We start from the raw sequence: 14790 nt of genomic DNA on the forward strand, positions 1-14790 counted from the left end.
GGAAGCCGATGGTCTAAATGCTGACCGACGGCTTCCAGACTTTCTAATCCCGGCGTGGTACTAATGACAGGCGTCGAGTTTTCGACGCCCGGCATACCGAACAAAGGTAAGCCGGACGACGGGCGCGGACAGCCGCGGATGAGGGTTAGGTTTAGGGCTCCCGGGGGGACTTAGGGTTAGGCACCCCCCCCCCCCGGGAGGGTTAGGTTTAGGCTAGGGGGGAAAGGGGGGTTAGGCACCCCCGGGGGGGAGGTTAGGGTTAGGCACCCCCCGGGGGACTTAGGTTTAGGCTGCGAGGAAGGGGGGGTTAGGTTTAGGCACTTAGAGGGGGTATTAGGGTTAGGCACAGGGGGGGGAGGTTAGGGTTAGGCACCCTAAAGGAGGGTTACGGTTAGGGGGTTAAATTAGGTTAGTTTATACTTACCTTTAGGATGATCGGGATCTTCACTCTTGTCGGGCTGCTACTGTCGGGATTTGAACCGCCATGCGGCCGGCGGTAATACCTACTACACCCGTCGTAAGTCCTGGTTAGAGCGCCCGAAACCAGGTCTTTTTGCACATTTCTACTTGCCACCTCAGTACTATGGGCATCATTTATCAACGAGTTTTATCATTCACAGAGAGCGATAAAACGCATTGTGTATGATAAATGGTGCTCCAGCCAATCAGCTCCCAACTGTCATTTTTCAGACAGATGACAGTTGGGAGCTGATTGGCTGGAGCAAAGTTATCATACGCAACCAGTTTTATTATCACTCTCTGTGAATGATAAAACTCATTGGTAAATGAGACCCTATGTGAGTAGAAATACCGGCGAAAACAATTGAATGACCCCCCACCGTAACATCACAACTGATGCAGGAGGTCTCGTCTTAACCTGGACATACCAGGACAGTATCCAAACCAGACATTAAAGTGTACCTGTTCCCCAAACACAACGGAGGCAGCTACAGTACTTTGAGGAAGTAAACAAAGTTCTTAAGTGCCACTGATGTCATTAAGCCAGCCAATGCATTATTGAGGACACTTGTTCCTGGTGATCTGATTGGCTGGATCTGTTACTGGTTCCAACCGAACGGATAGGCAGAATTCTCAGTTATGTTACTGGTTCCTAGAAATGCATAGTTCCCATTCTTTGCTATGTCACTGGTTTCTAGTGAATGAATTCTCAGTGATGTAACTGGCTCCCAGTGACTGTATAGGCTGCATTCTCATTGATGTCACTGGGCCCTAATGAATAGATAGGCTGCATTCTCAGTGATGTCACTGGGCCCTAGTGACTGTATAGGCTACATTCTCAGTGTTGTCACTGGCTTCTAGTGACTAGATAGGCTGCATTCTCAGTGATGTCACTTGTTCCTAATGAATGGATAGGCTGCATTCTTAGTGATGTCACTGGTTCCTAGTGACTGGATTGGCTGCATTCTCAGTGATGTCACTTCATCCTAGTGAATGGATTGGCTGTATTATCAGTGAGGTCACTGATTCCTAGTGACTGGTTAGACTGCATTCTCAGTGATGTCACTGGTTCCTAGTGAATGGATAGGCTGCATTCTCAGTGATGTCACTGGGCCCTAATGAATGGATAGGCTGCATTCTCAGTGATATCACTGGGCCCTAGTGACTGTATAGGCTACATTCTCAGTGATGTCACTGGCTTCTAATGACTAGATAGGCTGCATTCTCAGTGATGTCACTTGTTCCTAATGAATGGATAGGCTGCATTCTTAGTGATGTCACTGGTTCCTAGTAACTGGATTGGCTGCATTCTCAGTGATGTCACTTCATCCTAGTGAATGGATTGGCTGTATTATCAGTGAGGTCACTGGTTCCTAGTGACTGGTTAGACTGCATTCTCAGTGATGTCACTGGTTCCTAGTGAATGGATAGGCTGCATTCTCAGTGATGTCACTAGTTACTAGGGACTGCTTAGACTGCATTCTCAGTGATGCCACTGGTTCCTAGTGAATGGATAGGCTGCATTCTCAGTGATATCACTGGTTCGTAGTGAATGGATATGCTGCATTCTCAGTGATGTCACTGGTTCCTAGTGAATGAATAGGATGCATTCTCAGTGATGTCACTGGTCCCTAATGATTTTATAGGCTTCATTCCCATACAGCCAATTGGGTTCCTCTGCTGGTATGTAGGTGGCAGGTACAGTTTAAGCCAAAATTATATGTGATTTTCTTTTCAGCATTTTTAATTGCAAATGACTGGATTAAAAGCAGTTTTCAAACTTCAGGCAAATTTAATATATAAATTTGTATATTGCCTTCCTACAAATCTGACACTGTCTTGTCCTTTCTTTTTTTTTTCTGTCCTTTGTTTGAGTCCGTGCTAATTAACCCCTTCACTGACGTGAGTTTAAATGGATGCAATCAGCGGCCGCTTATGTGGATTTATGTAAACCAGAAGCACGTTTGTTTTCTAAAAAGAGACAAATAAACATCATCCTGGCAGGAACGGTCACACGTACGGTCACACGTATGAAGCCGGATAAACGTCAGTTCTCTCAGCCAGTTCTTGGCCACCGGATCTCTGTGAAGTTTCGCTTAACAAGCCTGAAAACTGGTGCAGGGAGGGAACGCGGCGCTGTAACCCATAGCAACTCAGGAGACCTTACAAAAACTTTTCCTTTTAATTGTTCTTAGAAAGAACACATAGCAGTGTATTGTCTTGTATTACAGAATAATCCCACACCCGTCTCCATAGATGAATGTGTTCTGCGGTGACTCTCGAGTTATTTTTATCTTGAGATCCCAGTGTGCCATGAAGCAAGCTGACTGGGCATGCTGGGAGTAGTAGTTCAGCAGGCAGGTGGAGAAAGCTGTTCCTCGGCAAGAGCCTCAGTGTACGTGAATCCCTTTTGCTTGCAGCACGCGATACACGTTCACCCCACCTCCCTCTTGCAGAAAGTGGATTATGAGTTTTCCATGTGCAGAAAGTGACTTCATTTGAAGGGGGGGAAATATACCAGTGAACACTGGGTGTGACTGCTGGTGGGGACTGGAAAACTTTCCAAATCATTTTTGCCAAATTCTTATTAGCAGGAACCTGGCAATAAAAACTGCACAATACACGCATCCCCCCGGACCCATCATTACTACCGACAGGGCCTCTCCGGGTCTTATCTCTGGCATATCCAGTTATCTGGGTACAAGGAGTCTCACCAAGTCGCCCCCATTATCCTAATCACTTCCAGACACAAACATGACAGATATGACGCAAGGCGCTGCAGTACAAATAACACGACTCAATGCTGAGTCAACACGGTTTATAGCGGCTATTTGTTTCCGTTACTCCCTGAGTGAGAAACATCTGGCATTTATTGTGCAGTCAGTTTCTATATTGTCTCTAGTGAGAAAAGTACAGTGTGTGCCGAATTCAGGCCGACGCGGGCTCCTTGGCGTAACAACATCTGTGCAATGGGTTTGTGGGTCATTTTGCCCTGGTACTTCATGCTTATTGAGTAGTAGGAAATGGAATATGGAATACTTATTGGAGTGAGCATCAAGAATTACCCCACTAAGGCCCGTATTCAATTTGAGGCGAAAAGTCCGGATCCGCGATACTTTTTCGCCGATGACGTCATTTTCGCCTGTTTTGCTTTTACCCCGTATTCAATTTGAAAGACTTTCTGCCTAGGTGGAAAGTCAATGCAATGTACTATGCGAAAAAGTTTCACATATGAATAGCAGGCGGAAAAAAGTGCAGAATTGGGGTTTTGGGGTGTAACGTTGCAGGAACCCCCGTGCAGCCTTCAGACAGTCCCCCAAAGGTAAACTGTCTCAAAAATAAATAAAAAAAACACTTAAGGACACCCCAAAAAATCTCTTTGAAAAAGGGGATGAAAAAGAAAAGTTGGGGTACAAAGTTAAAAACTAGCGAACTTGACTCTGGGGGGGTCCCCAAGTATGCCCCAAGTGTTTTTTTGATTGCAGGTGCTTGCGGAAGGTGGATTTTTCATGATTTTTTCAAATTTACTTTAGCAACTTTTAAATATGCTGACCCCCATTTTCAAGTACCCCAAATTTGCTGGAATAAGTTATTTTCTGGAAAAAATACTCCAGAATACTATTCTGCACCACATATAGAAAAACGCTATTTAGCAGCTATTGAGCCCGTTTAAAAACACAAAATACCTTCAGCAAGCCAAATCGGGGGGTATCATAGTGAACCCCCATGTCAGGCCATCTTTTGGGGGGTGTCAGGCTCATTTCCCTAAATATGACAGAACTTTCTGCCTGTTCAAGTTTCGCCGGGTCCTGTTTTCACCTTCTTTGAAATTGAATACGGAGTAAAGCGGCCACGCGCGTGATACTTTTTCGCCTACAAAACAGGCGAAGTAGGTGAAAAGTCCGGGCCGTGGCTCGTCTCAAATTGAATGCGGCCCTAAGTGCTAACACGATCCTTCCTACGTCACGCTGGTATTATTATCATGTATCATTTATTTCAAGAAAGTCTCAATCGGACGTTGCAGCTGCTTGAAACTTTTAGGAATATTGCGCATTTTATTTGTAAAGAAAAACATTGACTTTTAAGTTATTTATTACAACCTCAACTCGCTAACAGTGAAGTATTTCTTCCTAACCCTCTTCCACTTCCTATTCTCCCCGGTCACCTACGGCCCGAATTGCACAGATTTCAGAATGCGGACCCATCAAGCAATTTCTCGCAAATGGCGCATGTGTCACGGTCGGCGTACGCATCTTAAAGTATTTACGAGCGATTCTGAATCGGGCTGCATCTCGGCTGGATCTCGCATGGGTGTTAATGGGGGGTAGCCGGGTGTTGGGACGTAGAAGAAAGGTCCTGTGGGCTGGGTGTATGCAGAGAACCGTCTGCAGGATGTATCCCAGATTATTATTTATTTATTATTATTTATTAACAGTTTCTTATATAGCGCAGCAAATTCTGTCGCGCTTTACAATTTGAATCAACATTAACATACTGGGTTGTAAAAGACATACAGTACATACATACATACATGACATACATAAGGGTAAGAGGGCCCTGCTCGCAAGCTTACAATCTATAGGGAAATAGGTGTTGATACACAAGGATAGATGCTACATATTGCAAATTGGTCCAGCCCGATTGCAGATGTTCTTGGTGGGCTGTATAATCCAATCACACTGGAAAGTTGGCCTAGGGTTAGTAGGATGTTAAATTGAATAAAGAGAAGATGTGATAGGTGTTTACTATAAGAGGAGCGTTAGATAGGGAGCTATAAAAGGTTAGGTGGGCGGTCCTGGAATCTGATAAGCTTGTCTGAAGAGGTGAGTTTTCAGAGAACGCTTGAATGTTTGGAGACTAGTGGAAAGTCTTATTGTGCGTAGGATGGCATTCCACAGGGTGGGTGCAGCCCGAAAAAAGTCCTGTAACCGTGCATGGGAACAAGTAATGCGTGGGGATGAGAGACGCAGATCTTGTGCAGAGCGGAGATGTCAGGTTGGAAGATATTTTGAGATAAGTGAAGAGATGTATGTTGGTGTGGTTTGGTTAATAGCTTTATGTGTGAGTGTAAGTATTTTAAATTGAATAAATCCCAGATTCCCCACGATGTATCTCAGGACCACGCTGTTGCTTGTCCTTGCTATGGAACGTGACGGTGTACCACCTCGCCATGTTCATATTGTTTGGGACGGATGGGAGGACAGCCCCAGGCCTCCAAATAAAAATAGGGCCCACCACATGACAGCATGATAATGACCAGCTGCCCAGCTGGCAACACGGTCAGCAATAAACCATATATCTTCTCACAATAGGCCCTTGTTCATCTTTAGCCGGCCCTGGGTAGTTTAGTAACACAGGCCGTAGTAATATAACTTATTAGTCTCCCGTGCACCAGATCGAGCAATACTGGTTCGTGTATTGTGCAAATTTGCCCCTGTGGTAAATAACACACATAATGGGGCAGATGTACTAAGCTCTGGGAAGTGATAAAGTGGAGAGTGATAACCGACCAACCAATCCGCTCCAAACTGTCATTTTCCAAACACAGCCTGTAACATGACAGTTAGGAGCTGATTGGCTGGTGGTTTATCTCTCTCCAGTTTATCACTTTCCAGAGCTTAGTACATCTCCCCCATAATGCTTTCTGTAAATGTGCAATATTCTAACACATTAGAGCCAGTCTGGATAACACATGACATCCTATATCCTGCAGCACACAGGGTGCTTTTTTTGCTGAGGGCTCCTCCTTTTCTAGCCTAGACAACAGATGTCTGTGCTTGGAATGAATATACAGTAGTGTGTGTATGTCCAGCGTAGGAGGCGGCCGTGAGAGAAGACTTTGCCTTTGCCTCTAGCTTAGGCCGTGCCTCACCTTATCTCCCATGTAACACATCCCCATACCCTGAACGTACTGCAGACACACTGGAAGTCCCGGCAGCTTTTACTACTAAAATAAATTAGGGACTTAGAAAAGTTAAAACTCATATTGGGCAATTGATAATGAGATGATCCGCAAGTCTTCTTTATTGTTGCTCTTGCCGTCTCTATTTTAATAAATAAATAAGGTGCATACACACGTAACGATTTTTTGAACGATTTAACTATAACGACGTCGTTATCGTTCAATCGTTCAGTTTCTGAGTGATAACGATGAAGGATTATCGTTCATGCTCGTTCCCGTTTGTAGATTGTAGTTTGTAGTTCATTCTGACTGACCAACTGAAGGATTTCCATTAAGGGAAGTTACAAAAATCATTTGTAGTTCAAAAAATCGTTCATTACACTTTAAAAAAATCTGACAGATAATCGGAAAGAAAATCATTCATAACAAAATCGTTGTGTGTGTATGCAGCTTTAAGGCCTCGTACACGTGAGCACTGAGATGCAATGGCAGCTAATAGCAAGGACAAAACATGACATGAACAGAGAAGCGACTGCCTGTCAGGGGGCAGGTGTGCACAAGTCCATTCGCTGACACTTTAGTTCTCACTGCAGCAACAGAGTCATAAACAAACAGTGTAACAGTTACCTGCCAAGTTCTACTGTGATGATCAGAGAAGGGGTGAGGGGGGGATGTGAGTGCAGACATCACTTCATTGTCTCAGCTCAAAGGGAGTCTCCACCCAAAATCTATGTTTTTATATGAAGTATGTGATGTTGCATGACCGTCGTTGCTATACAGGAGAAACCAGCATAGTATGCAGACAAACTACAGGATCAGCTGCAGCCGGCATGCTATACGTTACCACAAAAAGAATGCACGCTTTGAAGTTATTTATATAGCGCACACATATTCCACAGTGCTTTCACAGAGAATAGTTGGCCATTCACATCAGTCCCTGCCCCAGTGGAGCTTACAATCGATGGGCATGATTCAGAGCCGGACGCTCTGACCAGAGCGCTCGCTCTGAATCAGGGCCCTCCTCCATGAAAATGGAGCGTCCTCCTGGCCGCTCGTATAGCTGTGGGTGACCACCCACAGCATATGCGAGCGGCCAAAAGGATGGTCGCGATGGTCTTGACCATCGCGACCATCGGACTTGCAACAGGGTCTCCCTGCCACAAGCCCTGGAGTGATTTTGGCTCTATCAGAGCCAAAATCACTCCCACTGACACTAGTGATGTCAGTGGGGCCGGCTTCAGACGGTAGGCGTTCCCATGGGAACGTTTCCGTCTGGCAGGCACGCCCCCGGCACGCCCACCAAAGGAGGCGTGCTGTCAATCAACATCGACAGCACGCCCCCTTTGGTGCGAGACCTGGAGCGATGGAAAGCCCGTTGCTCCCCGGGTCTCCCGCCGTCGTGCGCATGCGCAGTGGGGAACATCGACCCGCTTGCGAGAGTACTGCTGCTCGCGAGCGGGTCCGAATGACATCACATGCTCACACACACACTAGGGTTAATTTTTGTTGGGAGCCAATTCACCTACCAGTATATTTTTTGAAAGTGGGAGGAAACCTGGAGTACCCGTAGGAAACTTACGCTAGCACAGGGAGAATATATAAACTCCACACAGTTAGGGCCATAGTGGGAATTGAACCCACGACCTCAGTGCTGTGAGGCAGTAATGCTAACCATTACACCGTCTGTGCTGTCCTGTGTATATACAGTATATATAGATATATAAAATTATGCAGGATATAGAAGGACATGAGCCATTACTGTACGCACAGCCATCATACCCACAGGACAGCGCCGGCCAAACCAGGTGGTTCAGTGTCGCTGTTGGGAAGGGAGAGGAAATGATGGTACATGTGAAGAATCGAAGACTACACAAGGGAAGAAGGCCCTGCTCGTGTGAGCTTACAATCTATAGTGGTGGTGCAGACACCATGCGGGCTCCCTCCTCTCTGCGGCGCAGTAGACTCTAGTAGTGCACCGAGCCATGGTCCCGAAGATCTCTCTACTGTAAAATCTCCGGGAAGATTAGTATTAAACGTAAGGGGATGATTCAGTAGTGGCCGGAATTGCAAAGCCGCACGCAAGCAGCTTTGCAATTCCATCCTTGCAATTATGTTAATGCAGCAGGAGTTCGTCATGTCTCCTGCATGCATTTCTTATCCGAGCTGCGTCCAAGGATGCAGTAACGGATAATCTGCGTTCACATCAGTCAGCTGAGTGTCCCATGGTGTCACGTAAGCCACCTGCCGCAGTTACAACAAAGAGGCCAGGAAATCTCCGTCAACGGACAGAGATCCTGGCCTCTTTCCTCCTCCCCAACGACGGCGACATGCCTCCTTATCGCCGCCCCCTCCTGCCCACAAATGGCTGCAGACTGTCAATCAGTGATAGTCTGCTGCTGCTTTGCGTGTGATCACGCAGGACCCCGCACTGCATCGGCGCCATCGGGAATCTGCGTTCAGCAGTGCATCAGCATGCACTCCTGAATAAGACCCATAGACTGCACACACTGGGCCTGATTCAGAGCCGGACGCTATTTGCGCTCGTTCGTTCAGAAAAAAGGGGTGGCTATTCAAATGAACCGTTCGCTCTTTGCGGTCTGTTCACGCCTCTATGTCTGAACGAGCGAACAAAACTTGCGGTCGTTTTTTGGATAACTACGCCCCCTGGCCGCTCGCATCCTACGTCATATCCGCTATTTATTAGATTAATCGAGTACATTGACCAGCGTATGAACTGCTCGCTATTCTTGTGGTTGGTTTTTGCTACCACAATTTTATGAGCAGTTCTGACTATAAAATAACCCAGTGACGTGGTCAGTGACGCTGCTGTATTAATTATGCACACCCATAAAACGCCCGTTTTCACCTTTAAGCACGCCTGCGTTCTGATCTCCACTCCCCGTTTTCAAGCACCTTCCCCTGTTACCACCCACATACGCCTCCTCCTGTCCCTCATATTAGCAGGCATTCGCTATTTAGCGAACAAACGATTTTCGGCCGCACTGACTGGTTCGCTCATGCTTATTATGATCCGTACGCATGCGCAGTTGGGCAAACATCGCTCGGAACGAACGAGCGGCCGCTTACGAGCGGCTCTGAATCAGGCCCACTGCACCCAAAGCATACAGGGGAGACACAGAGGGGAGAGAGTTCAGAAAAGTCATTGGAGGGCAGAAAACCTCTGTTCTAGAAAGAGGGCAGCACATCTGTACATGACGGCATTCACCTACCCTGTGAGAAGACATTTCTAGCACCCTATAAACGTGTTATCACCTGCTGAAGGCATAAGGTCTCTTATTATAACATCCTCTTTTCATTTCTGCAATTTCCCCTTATAGCCAGTCTGTGGAATGCATCTGACTGCCAGGTGTAAGTTACAGTGTTCCTGCTGCCAGGAGATCAGCCCGGATGGTGAAGGCTGGGATTAATGATGCTGGTGGTCCGCAGCAATGAATGCGTTCCCCCTGTACCAGAGCGCACGTGTCTCTGGGTCCATTTGTCTAGGAAATGAAGCAAGTGGCACAGGCACAAACATGAATTAGATTTGGCTGCTGATCAGAGACCCTGCAAGGCGCAGAACAGACCCTGCTCTATTCTCGTTCTGATGAAGAGGGTGAGCGGAGAGGGGCAGGTGGGAAACAGATGGATGTCCTAACGCTGCTGCTTTCTCCCCGACACGTGAGAGCCATTACCCCAAATTCCTGCTCCTATTTCAGTAGGGACTACAGTCCCGTCACCAGCAACAATACCGCCAGACGCTGCTCAGCCTCACTTTCTGGGACTGTATGATGCGTAACTGGCTACTGACAGCCTAATGACAGATTAATAGGCATTACCAGCATTTGGTGCCCGGACGCACGGCTCTGGCCTCTTTAGCTGTCGCTAAAACTAAAGTTGCCAAGTCCTAGGCCGAAGATCATAAGAGTTGTAGTTGAAAGACTTCAGTGGTACAAAAGCATCAGGCAACTTCTGACTCTCAAGCCATTGTCGAACTACAAGTACTAGCATGTCTTGCAGCTCTAAAACAGCTTTGGAGACAAAGGGGCTCAATCCTGTTGCCTAAAAACCCATGCAAGACTCCGCTGCCTGTTTGTTTTGCTCTCTGTGACAGTGCGAGATTTCTTTTTGAACTGCAAGATTGCCTGATGAGTCTGTCCCTTCCTTCTCTTTGCGCACTTGCCTCTGGCTTCTTCCAGGGCTCTTGGAGCTCAGCGGCGACTAAACACATGTCTCAGACAGACAGAAGCAAACTATTGATTAGAGGTATTGGGCCTGATTCAGTACGGATCGCAACTGAGATTTGCAATAGCGTTTAGGCACGCAGTCTCACTGCGATCATATGCTAATCCCCTGCGATCGCTATTCCGCAACAGCACAACATAAGGACGGCAACCTTACCTTACACACATCCGTAATACTTACCAAGACTGCGAAACCATCGGTAACATGGAGTACCATCGCAGCCTCACGCACACTTGCACAAAGCTCTGACCTTACTCAGGAATTGCTAACCTTCCAGTACACGGTGAGAGTTCACGCTGTGTAGGGCATCGCAGTGAATAATTTATGCACGCCCATGCAACGGCATTCAAACGCACTTGTACGCCTGCGTTTCGTTGACCACCACCCCTGTCACCACCCCAAAACTGTACTTTCTGTCAATCACTCTGCGATGAGTCTGCATAGCCACTGCGATCGCAGTCCCGATCGCAGTGGAGTATTCGTGCACGCGCACTGCCATGCATGCGCAGAATGCAACAATCGGCCGATTGCATGCGTAATCGCAGTTGCGATCCCTGCTGAATCAGGCCCATTGTGCGCAGTTCCGAGGATAAAAATATTAAGTACCACTTTTGCTTCACAATGACATTTATTTGATATTCACGGTCAGTTTATTCGGCTGTGTAGCTCGGTTTGATTGAGACCAGTTACGGCCAAATTTTGCTAACAGTTAATGGAACAGCCTGTTACATGTAGTCTCTATACTGGCACCGTGCTCATCTCTGTGCCAAGCGTCCAATCACTGACGCCCAAGACTATTTCAGTAAAAGCAAAGCTGGGAGGAAGGCCATCCCGTCTTCACATACATTTCGGAGCCAAGACTAGCTCAAGCAATTTAGATTATTGGATTTACAATCAAATATATCAAAGTCATTGCCTGAGAGTAGCATATTCTAAAACAGGGGGGGAAAAAATCAATTAAGTGCTGTATAAATAAATGATAAATATGTGCGCATCAAAAGAAAGAGGCCCTAATGCTGGTCCTGAGACCACCCAACAGGTATGAGCTTGCTGTGATGTCATAATCAATTTAATAGTATTAAGCGCCCAGCTGATCAGGCCATAAAGCGGCTAAACCTGGTCTATTGGGACGCAACATGGGCAAAAAAGGCATGGCCGCCCAAAACGATTACATATCACACCCCGATCTCCCATCACTTTAGACGGGAGATCGGGGTTCGAAAAAAAAATCAATTGAATCGCCCCCAAAATTTAGTCACAACATTAAAATATGTTCAAAATATCAGTCCCAAGACTGTTTCACAGGTTATGTTCTTTGCCTTCAATATTATATATTAAAATGGAGAATATAATTGGGGGCATTTATAAATAATAATCATTTAAATGTTGGTTCAACCCACAAACTGGCTGCCACCAGCTTCACTAGCGCCAATCAAAGCCAATGAGAGTGATGTCGCCCTGTCTAAGACGCTCACTTGTTGTGACAGCTCATCAGCTCAAGTCCCAGAATGCATTGCCAACCCCACTAGTGTACGGGAAGGGGTGCCATGTATTGGAGACCCCTGACGGTACACTCCGGGTACAAAGTTACAGCCCTAAGTGGGGTGAATATGTTGTGGACAATGGGGGAGGTGCCCCTTCAGAGCTGGAGCCTGGCGGCAGGCGCCTCCATTGTCTCCCATAGTTTTGCCCCTGTTGCCAACTACAGCATGGCTAGGGGATGATGGGACTTATAGTTCGTCCGCAGCTGACGAGCTATGAGGTCGCTATCATGATGATTAGATGACTTCACGTTACTGAGTAAATCCTGAAAACATGAACTGTTGGGCTTCATATCAAAATTCTTGGGAAACAATTGTCTAGCGCCGTTCTCATGAAAGCCTCTATGAAGATGTCAGAGCTCTTACTCTCACATGCCTAAAACATATATTATTTACACAATATGGGCACAAGAATGACTGGCCTGTCAGACAGCAAAGTGCTTATAAACACAGATCTGGACAGCGGTTCTTCTTCTACATCACATATACAAGTACCGTGATCTGCAACAGCCACGTATGTCTCACACACTCTGCAATTATCAATCACATACAATTACAAGGCCTGTAATTACTGTTATCTACTATCTCAGAATATAGGCCTTCAGGGTAAGGAACAAGAAGGCGAGCAGACATGTCCGGAACGTGATCAATAATCACCCCTATTACTTCGGAACTTTAAATGATCTATTAGACTTAATTGTAAGAGAAAATAAACACTAACGTTTGAGCATTTGATAGTCGCACAACAATCATAACACAAATATATATGAGAGTAAATCTATAAGTACTGTAATCAGAAAACCCTCAAGTTTGCTCACAGCACCAAAGAGCGACTGACAAACTCCACTGAGTAATGTACTTTATATTATTGCTTCCTCATTGATTGCTGTGTGTATTAATCTACTGAGGGGAACGTAGAACTGCCTTACAGCGGACATGTCAACTACAGAGCGTGGCGGCCATATTGGGGGCTCAGCCAGTAATGCCAACTCTCTAGTTGCTAGCGACCTCACTGAGGCGTGAGGCAATCTGTGCCTCATGCCTCAGTGAGGTCACTGGTTTCCTAATGAATGGACAGATGGCATTCTCACGAATATTGCTTTATACCACAGAATGGTGTCAAGATGACAGGTCCGCTGTAAGTGTAATCTGTCTGAACTGTCCAGTACTGTCCACTACTTATTGCTGTACTACTGTACTTCAAAGATACAATGTAATATAACACAGTGTATAATCCCAGCACCTTTCTCATTCGGAGACACGTAAAAAGTTTAGTTAACCAATTCCCTGCCAGGACACGGCAAACAGTGCAGCCTGCTGATTCCTGTGTGCTCCCAGCTAAGGAGGAGTTAATGTCCTAAGGATACCTTAGAAGCAGTTTTCTCTCTTTTTTTTTTTTTTTTTTACAGAAATACTTGTGCACTTAATTCAAATCAGATGTTCCCTGCGCAGGGACAGACAGATCAATGTACTGGGAATTAACCCCCCTCCCCAGCTAAGAGAAAGGGGGTTCAGCCAACTGCTCCAAAAAAAAATAATAAAAAGAAATCAGATTCACTTCTCAGGGTCCATCCAGTGCTTACTAATGCGAGTTGCATCATTTGGATGGCTGACACAGAGGCTAATCATATCCTGCCTGAGATGTGATACAGTTATTTCCTCTGATCTGACAAGCACTGAAAAGCACATAAGGATTATGTAGGGGCTATATAAGTGAATGTTGATAAATAAATAAATAGATAAATAAATAAATAAACTATCAGTCAGCATTTGCTCCTCTAGAGCTGACTTACCATCCTGCCCAGAGGACTCCAGGTACTCAGTCAGATCACATCCAAAAGCCCCTTTCCTCTTCAGCTTCGCTTTGGCTCCCTTGTTCTTCATGAGTTGGTCCAGAGAGGAGCCCCCCTCCCCTCCCAGTGGAAATAAAACAAATATCTATATATTTAGGGGAATAAGGGGGGCAGAGAGGTGCCAGCCAGCATCTGAGATGTCCCAGCAGCAGCTCCAAGTCACTCCATGGAAAGCAACCAGCTCCAGGCAGGAGATCAGCTGTCACCCCTGGGGTGGGGAGGGGAGGGAAGCAGGCAGGGATGGTCTGAGAATGGCAGGGGAGAATGGGGGGATCACATCCTGGGAGAGAGGCAGAGGCTGCTGCTGCTGCTGGCAGGAGGGTGGGGGCAGGTTGGCATCTGGAGAGACAGGGAAGGGCACAGCCTGAAGCCAACTGTGCCACCTAGGAAGCAGTGCCAGTCCAGAAACCTCTGCAGAGCAGCAGTGTGTCCTCTCTCTGAGTCCTCCTCCCCCAGGCCAGCAGAGACACAGGAGCTAGCACTCAAAGACCCACCATGGCCAGTTCCAAAGTCTGCAAATTACTTTTTTTTTTTTTTTTCCACCTATCTGTAATTTTTTTTTCTCCTTCCTCCTTTTCTTACAAATCACTGGGTTATCCAGCTCAGGAAATGCTGTTAAGGAAATGAGGAAGGAGGGGGGGCTTGTTTTTTTGGCAGTGCGTGTGAGGGGTGGGGGGATGCAGTGGTGGTATGACAGGGGGGGAGGGAGGGAGAGGAGTCCTGACATGCAGCAGCAGATAACGGGACACTGGGCTGAAGATAATCTGCTCCCTGGCTCTCCAACTCCTGTAAC

General features: G+C 46.5%; 1 protein-coding gene across 1 annotated transcript in view; it reads right to left on the reverse strand.

Moving 5' to 3' along the window:
- The window catches only part of ARHGAP31 (Rho GTPase activating protein 31), a 165754-nt gene extending 151260 nt beyond the window's left edge, over nt 1-14494 (reverse strand). Inside the window, exon 1 of the mRNA XM_088461439.1 lies at nt 13938-14494. Within this exon, the coding sequence (XP_088317565.1) occupies nt 13938-14028 (91 nt within the window). The 5' untranslated portion in view covers nt 14029-14494. The remainder of the gene's footprint in view (nt 1-13937) is intronic.
- Between the last annotated feature and the right edge of the window lie 296 nt (nt 14495-14790).

This window comes from Taudactylus pleione, unplaced genomic scaffold (assembly GCF_031769625.1).
Source record: "Taudactylus pleione unplaced genomic scaffold, aTauple2 ptg001050l, whole genome shotgun sequence".
NCBI classification, from domain to species: domain Eukaryota; kingdom Metazoa; phylum Chordata; class Amphibia; order Anura; family Myobatrachidae; genus Taudactylus; species Taudactylus pleione.